This window comes from Benincasa hispida, chromosome 6, assembly GCF_009727055.1.
Source record: "Benincasa hispida cultivar B227 chromosome 6, ASM972705v1, whole genome shotgun sequence".
Classification (NCBI taxonomy): domain Eukaryota; kingdom Viridiplantae; phylum Streptophyta; class Magnoliopsida; order Cucurbitales; family Cucurbitaceae; genus Benincasa; species Benincasa hispida.
Genome location: NC_052354.1, coordinates 29,438,478 through 29,446,673, shown reverse-complemented (window position 1 = coordinate 29,446,673; position 8,196 = coordinate 29,438,478). Strand labels below are relative to the sequence as shown.

The 8,196-nt window shown below is 41.2% G+C and overlaps 1 protein-coding gene across 2 annotated transcripts in view; it reads left to right on the top strand.

Moving 5' to 3' along the window:
- The first annotated feature begins 253 nt into the window (after positions 1–253).
- LOC120079414 (INO80 complex subunit C) overlaps positions 254–8,196 on the top strand; it is a 12,405-nt gene continuing 4,462 nt past the window's right edge. The window contains exon 1 of one of the 2 annotated variants that reach the window (XM_039033583.1): positions 254–642. In XM_039033583.1, coding sequence (XP_038889511.1) covers positions 468–642 — 175 coding nt within the window. In that variant the 5' untranslated portion in view covers positions 254–467. The remainder of the gene's footprint in view (positions 643–8,196) is intronic. The other variant, XM_039033582.1, reaches the window with a different exon arrangement.

Genomic DNA, 8,196 nt, shown 5'->3' with positions numbered 1-8,196 from the left:
GTTGGGGTCGGGGGCAGGGACGGGAAATGCATTCCCCGTCCCCATCCCTGTTTAGCTCACAGGGAATTCTTTTCCCTCACTCTCTCCCCTATTCTCCACGTCGTTCGGGGCGAGGCCCGGGAACCGTTCTCGTGGAAAAATTGGAATCTCTATAGTGGTAGAGTGGGTCATCCATCAATCATAAAAATCAAACCGGAAAAAACAAAAAAGAAAAAACTCGTTTCCCCGGTCCTCATGCCTTATGCCTTATTTGAAAGAAGAAATATTTTACCCGCTAAATTGAATCCGTGTTTGTTTCTCTAAAATTTCTCACGGTCGCCCTGATTAAGCAGGTCGGAGGTTTTCAGCCTGCCGCCATGGAGTAATCGTTAGGGTTTCTGTTTCTTTAAAGTTTCTTCAAACCTTTGAATGTTACAAATATTTCAGAAATCCGAAGACATTTAATTCGATATTAACAAGAGTTTAAGATGGAGCCGGAGGTGATAGAAGCAGAGTTAGTGTTGCCGATCCACCTGAATTTCAAACGAATTCAAATGTACGAAAAGTATCCTAAAGGCCAATCTAGAGGCAGGCACTGGAAACATCTGAAGCAAATTCTTCAAGCCGAGAACTATCACAATTACTCCCCCGATGAACCCAACTGTAAGATTTCCGTTTTTCATTTCAATCATTTGGCTCTTACTATTTCTCCCTGATGCGATTACACCTTTAACTTGAGTAGGAGTTCGTCTGTAATTTTTTTTGATAATTATTTATGAGGTTAACTCTATGTTTTAGATGTTAATGTTTGGGTATTTTTTTCAGTTTAGTTCGTATATATATATATATATATTGCAAACTTTCAGTTTAGTTCTTGGTGAATGTTAGAATTGGTTAACGATAAATTTACACGAACATAATATTTAGTGAATAGAAGAAAATTTAGAAGGGAAAACATGTCATCTAGTTTCTATCAATTCTTAGAAATTTGTTGCTTTCCTCACATTTTTTCTCTAAATGTTGCCAGTTTGCTTATCGATTTGTTTCTTTTCTTGGAAGCTTTTGAAGTCTCTTTGGTTTGGAATAGTCCTCCTTTTAGAGAGAAGGGCCATAGTTTGTGAAAAACTTGTTTCTTCACTATTGTTTGGGGGATTTGGATTGAGAGGAATCATAGAACTTTTAGTGAGGGTGATTGGGTGAGAGATCTGTGGGGGAGTTGTGGGAAACTATTAAGTTTAATTCCTCTGTTTAGGCCTCGATGCCTAAAAGGTTTTACAACCCTTTCTTGTTCTAGCCGTTGAGCTGGTTGAGCTGTTTTACTGATTGTTATATCAGTTAGTTATTGTTTTATTACTTAAATATTTCAGTTGTTTGTTATTTTATTAGCCAAGGGACCGGTTGTTAGGCTGATAGGCTTATGCCTACTAGTATAAATGCCAGTATTCTTTCTGAATTTTGGATCATTATGAAATAAAGAATAATTTCTCTCCTTGGTATACACCAAAATTGGTATTGGAGGTTTCATTTCCCTGAACCAAAACAACACCAAAATTCTATCTTCCAAATCCTCAATGGAACACTAGATGTCATTTGAGCATTCTTTGGGCAATTTATAGACTAGCGTAGGAGAAATGAATCTCTTGACAACTAGAACAACTAACAATGCCTAATAATCAAGAGAATATCGACACTAGACAAATCGTTAGGAATGGAGAAAATTGAAGGGCAAAAATACCACATGGTGAAAAGTCCCTATCTCCAAATAACCCAATAAACCATATTCATGAACATGGGAATCAAGAATTGCAAGAAAAGATCAAGATTCTGAATTGTCAATTGAGGAAGGAGACTTTGCCTACAGATATCAAGTAGCAGGACTAAGAAATTCCTCATAAAAAACATGAGAATGTAACCCCAGCAAAATAGAACGTTATGTGTTTTCTTGATTTGTTAAAAAGTGTGGAATATTTTTTTTCATACACAAATATACCTGACAACCAGAAAGTCAGATGGGTAAACTTGAAATTATGCGGAGGTGCAAGTGCTTGGTGAGATCAACTACAAACTAACAAAAGGAGTGGCAATGAAAAGATAAGGACAAAAAACCTTCAATCAGGCATTCTTTTGGTTCTTATGGCTGGCTAGGAATTTGCGCATTCATCAGCTCAACATTGTGCAAGATGTCCCATCACTCTTTTTAGTCCTAGGAGTCTTTACAGTTCCTCATCCATTTCTTACATTATCTTCTTCAGTCTCCATTCTTCCCTCTCATTTTGTTTGAGCCATTTTGATCGACCCATTTGTTTTTGAAAAGGATAGAACACTTTTTATTGAAGAAATGAAAAGACATTAATACTCCAAAATACAAACAAAAGAAAGAAGAAAGCAAGTAAATATCAAAACAGAGAAAATAATTTCCAGTAACATGGTCAAATAAAAAAAGAAGGAAATTAAAAAGGAACTATAATACTCTCCCAGCTCCTATGAATGACTTGAATTGAAAATCCCTTGAATTTCTGCAGAGATAATACCATGATGGAGTCTTTAAATGGGCTGATTCCAAAACATCTCGTTGCAAATGAGTAGATCCCTGAAAAATACGCTGAGTTCTTCCCATCCATAACTTGAAAAGAAGACATTTCACTACGTTAATCCAAAGCAAATAGGCATATGAACTGAAACAAGGACCACATACAAGCTGCAAAACATTGTCCTTCAATTTGGATGAAAAAACCCACTGAGGCCGAACAAAGAGAATAATTTAGACCAACATTAGAGTGAATAAGAGCATTCAAATAGGATATGATTGAGAGATTCCCCAGCTGCCATACAAAGTGATAGTGCACAAACCGACCCAGTTCAAAATGTGCGTTAATGATTGTGTTATTTACATCTGTGATCTCAAGGGTGCTATAGAGCACTATACTTGAACATGCCTGGCCAATTTAATATGGCTCGCTATTCGTACAAAACATTCCTTAAAACCATAAAATACATATTATTCTTGTGCTCATGACATTTATAACTACGTATACTTATTGAAGTAGGGAAAGAAGACAACACAAGGAGTTTACGTGGAAAACCCTAATTCAGGGAAGAAAAACCACGGTAGAAAAGAACTTATTATTTTTATGTCTTGTTTACAATAGACCCAACCTTAGATATAAATAGAATAATGTGAAACCCTAATTTAGCAAATATAGTAAAAAGACAAAAATGCCCTTAGGGCTAATTTAACGTATTCATAGCTCTATACTCTGCCTCAGGCACTACTTCTAGCCACTACCCCTGTTTTTTACTCCGCAAGTTACCAAAATTTCCCCATACAAAGGTACAGTACCCTGAGGTTGAACCTTCTATCAGTCACAGATCTGGCCCATCTGAAGTCAGTATATGCCTCGATGCTTGTGTGTCATGTTTCCTGATACCAAGCCCTTCCAAGGGTGGATTTTAAATTATCTCAAAATTCGAGTCACAGTTCCATGTGTCCTCATATGGACTCTGCATGAACTGACTTACTACACTCACAGCATAGGAGATGTCGGGTCTAGTATGAGACAAGTAAATCAGTTTTCCTACTAGGCGTTGATACCTCTCCTTATCACAGGAACCCTTCCGAAACATTTTTCAGTTTGCTATTGACCTCAATAGGAAGTGTCAATAGGTTTGCATCCGGTCATTACTGTTTCTTTTAACAAGTCATAGTGTACTTCTGCTGAGAAACAGATATTCCTACTTTTGATCTTGCCATTCCATCCTAGAAAATACCTTAAACTACAAAGATCCTTAATTTCAAATTCACTTGCCATCCTTTGTTTTAGCTTAGCAATTTTTGCCGTAATCCATCCCTGATAGATGATGTATCAACATACACTACCAACACAGCAATCTTTCTAAGGGTGATTTTTTGGTAAAAAGGTATGATCAGAATGCCCTGAACAACCCTTGGGACTTAAAAACACGGTGAACCTGTCAAACCACGCCCTAGGAGACTGCTTCACCCATATAAAGACTTCCTGAGTTTGCAAACATGATTCCCAAACTTAGTTCAAACCTAGAGGTGGACTCATATAAACTTCCTCTTCCAACTCACCATTTAGGAATGCGTTCTTTACATCTAGTTGATGTAGGGCCAATCTTTATTCACGGTGACAGACAGAAGAACATGAATCATGTTTAACTTAGCCACTGGGGAAAAAAGTTTCTGATAATCAATCCCATACGTCTGAGTGAATCCTTTAGCAACTAACCTGGCTTTATACCTCTCAAGTGTTCCGTCAGACTTATCTTCACTGTGAACACCCATTTGCAACCAACTGTTTTGTGACTCTAGGGAGAGCTACTAACTCCCAGTCTATTTGCCTCAAGAGCTCTCATTTTCTCATTACTGCTGCTTTCCATTCGGGAACTTCCATGGCCGCATGTACACTGGTAGGTATTGTTAGAGCATCTAGCTGAGTAGTAAAGCCTTAAAAACAGGAAGATAAGTTACTATAGGTCAGAAAGCTATGCAAAGGGTATTTTGTAACTGACCTGGTTCCTTTCTCAGAAGCAATTGGCATATCCAGAGTGGTATCATAGTTGTCGTTTTCGTCTGTCTCTCTTCAGTATCGGACTTTTTGAAGACAATTCTGCATCCTTTGAGGATCTTTTAGCATCTCATCCCTTCCTGATATTTCAACCTTCTCTGAGCTCATTTCGTCATTTTCTATGTTCCCAGACTTTTCTTTAAGACTCTCCTTTGAAACAACGGGATCTTGAACTTGTGCTGGTTCTGACGCTTGGACACTTTCCGATGGAAACACCAGAGGTTTCCTGAATTTCCTTTCTGAGATTCCTCCTATAATATGTTATCCAGGGCACTTGTTTAGTAGGAAGAACCGACACGGAACAACAGGAGCAGAATTAGGTTCAAGACTAGGTAGACTAGGTCCAGGAATATTGGGACTAAGCTCAGGTTCAGGAATATTCGGACTAGGCTCAAGGTTGAGGCTAATGGGTATGGAGTACGTGGAATTGTTAGTCTCTTCATTCGTGGTCTCCCCCTGAAGATGACTAACGAAGAAAGAACGGTTTGTCTTCAAGGAACGTGACATCCATAGTGACAAAATATTTCTGGAAGATGGATGAAAGCATTTATAGCCTCGCTGATGAAGGGGATACTCGACAAACACACATGTTTTAGCTCGTGGAGCAAACTTAGTCCGGTTGTGGACCATGAGTATGAACAAAGGCTGTACACCCAAACACACGAAGAGGAACCTCAGGAATAAGAGGGTAGACTGATAGGACTCTTTGAAGCACTCAAGAGGGGTTTGAAACTTTAGAACTCGGGAAGGCATTCTATTAATTAGATGAGCTGCGGTAAGAATCGCATTCCCCACAGGTACGAAGGAAGAGACGCTGGAATTATTCAAGGAACGAGCAACTTCAATAAAGATGGCGATTTTTTTCGTTCACTACCCCATTTTTGTTGTGGAGTATATGCACACGAGTTTTGATGGATGATCCCTCTTTGACACTAGATTCCTGGAAGGTGTGGTTGACAAACTTATGATCATTGTCACTTCGGAGAATGACAATTCTTTGGTGTTAAACTGTGTTAATACAGTGGTATAGAACTGTTTGAAGGTAGATAAAACCTCGGACTTATCAGCAAGGAGATATACCCATGTAAGTCGGGTATGGTCATCAATGAAAGTTACAAACCACCGTTTACCAGACAGGTAGCGATGCTCGAGGACCCCAAACATCACTGTGAACCAGGTGGAAAGGCTGGGTAGCTTATAGGGCTGAGAAACAAATGACACGCGAGGTTGTTTAGCACGTATACAGACATCACAAGATAATGAAGAAACATTCACATTATGGAATAAATGAGGAAACAAATACCGCATATATGAAAACTAGGGATGTCCAAGACGAAAATGCCATAATAAATAATCTGTTTCAGATATAGCAAACGAAGATAAAAGACTAGTCCTAAACAAGCTTCTGGAGGAGCATCTGTAGAAAGGAAATATAGGCCTCTGTCATATCGGGCAGTGCCAATCGTCCTCCCCGAGCTCAAATCCTGAAACAAAGCAGTATCTGGTGAGAAGACAACTCTACAGTTCAAATCTTTTGTTATTTTGCTTATTGATAATAAAATTTGTAAAGAAATTTTGGGCACATGTAAGACATTTTGCAGAGTTAATCCCTGAAATGGTGACAGTCTACCTTTTCCAGCAACAGGAGCGAAGGCCCATCCGCCAATACGAATCCTCTCATTTCCAGCACTTGGATAGTATGAGAGAAAACGGTCGGATGAGCCAGTCAAGTGATCGGTTGCTCCTGAATCTAGAATCCATAACTCATTCCCCTCGGCAAGGAAACTAAAGGATTGAGGGTTACCTGATTGAGCAACTGTTCCGATTCCTATGGTACCTGAATCACCAGGATTAGTCACTGGAAGCTGTGTCTGAGGTTGTGCAGCCCCCTCTACTGATTCCCCACTAGAGCACGCCCAGATTTCAACTTGTCATTCGGAGGGCGACGTTTACCATTTGGAGGGCGACCATGCAATTTCCAGCACTGATCCTTCGTGTGCCACTATTTTTTTACAATGCTCACAAACTGGGGGTGTTTTACTATTCTGCTTGTCACCATCAGCTCCAGCGGACTTCACCCCGAAGGCAGCTGACTCTATAGTGGTAACACTTGGCCGATTCATTGCACTCGATCTATCTTCTTTCAATCTAACTTCTGAATATACCTCCATGAGAGACGGAATTGGTTTCTGCCCTAGTATTCTACTGCGAACTGTATCAAATTTGGGGTGTAGCCCGGCAAGAAAATCATACACACGCTCAACCTCTTCTATCTTGGAGTATTGAATTCCATCTTGTGGTGGCAGGTCCAGATGATCTCCCGACATAGATCCATTTCTTGCCATAACAATGACATCTTGCTGAAGTATGACGTTACATCCATGCTCCCTTGTTTGCATTCGTGAACCTGTTACGTTAGAGTATACAGGCGGGATGCGTTCTGACGCCTCGAGCAATTTCTTTGCGCTTCTCGGGCAGTGGCTGAATAGAGTAAGGGTTTCCCGATTTGTGGTTCCATACTACTAATTAACATTGAGCGGAACAAAGAATCCTCTGCCTTCCAGACACGCTCTTGAGGATCCCAGGATTCGGTCGTGGTATCTCTCCAGTTAAATATCCAAACTTATGGCATCCCTCAAGAACCATTTTAATGGTTTGGGACCAAGAGAAGTAATTTTGCCATTCACTTCTCTCCCGTGATCATTCCTGCAGAATTTCCAATTGTTCCAGATAAAAGATTAGAAGTTGGAGTAGGAAACATTGATACCGGATTTTCTGAATACATCGGGAAGAATCATGGGCCATTCAATCGGGCTCCTAGGGCGACCATCTGTTGCTGAAGATTAGCTAATTGTTGTTGGAGTTCCCCATGAGATTCAGATCTGGAATTTTCTGTCTAAATCATGGGATTTTCTTCAATGGACTCACCCATTCGAAACTGGGGCTGAACTGGATATACATGAGGAAGAGGCTGTCCACCATGATACTGTGAAGAAGCTACTGCCGGAAGTCCACCAGCGGCAAAGTTCGGCAACCCGTGACCGGCGCTGCTCCCAGACGGTTTGTGATGGTGGGTAACGGGACGAACGGCTCGGCGATCTGCTGCGAAGCGGAAGAAATCGCGCCGATCTGACCCGACCCGGCAGCTGGAGCAAGCCCATGATCGTCTGGTGTAGATGCGATTCTGTGCGACGCCGAGATACCTACCGACTGTAGATCGATCGCGTGCGCCGGCTGGAGTACGTGCGAGGCTGAGACGGTTGTGTGTGAAGCTGAGGGTCTGATTTGGTTGTGACCGATCGCGTGCGCCGGCTGGAAGGCGTGACCTTCCACCACCACCTGCTGTTCGGCTGGAAGGATCCGATCGATGGTGTTCAGTTGGAACGGCTGAGACTGGAAGCTAATTGGCGCGCCAGCTGGAGCAATCCCACCACCTGCTGTTCGGCTCGCCAGCTGGATCTGTTCGGCTGAGCCACCTGGGATGATGGTTCGGAGATAGCGGTCAAACCGCTGCTTGAATCACAGCCTCATTATTCAATGTACCTTCACCTATCAAGTTTGATGACTGAGTTTCTTCTACCGGGGCTAGGGTTTCATCACCTTGCTCTGATACCATATTGAAATAGGG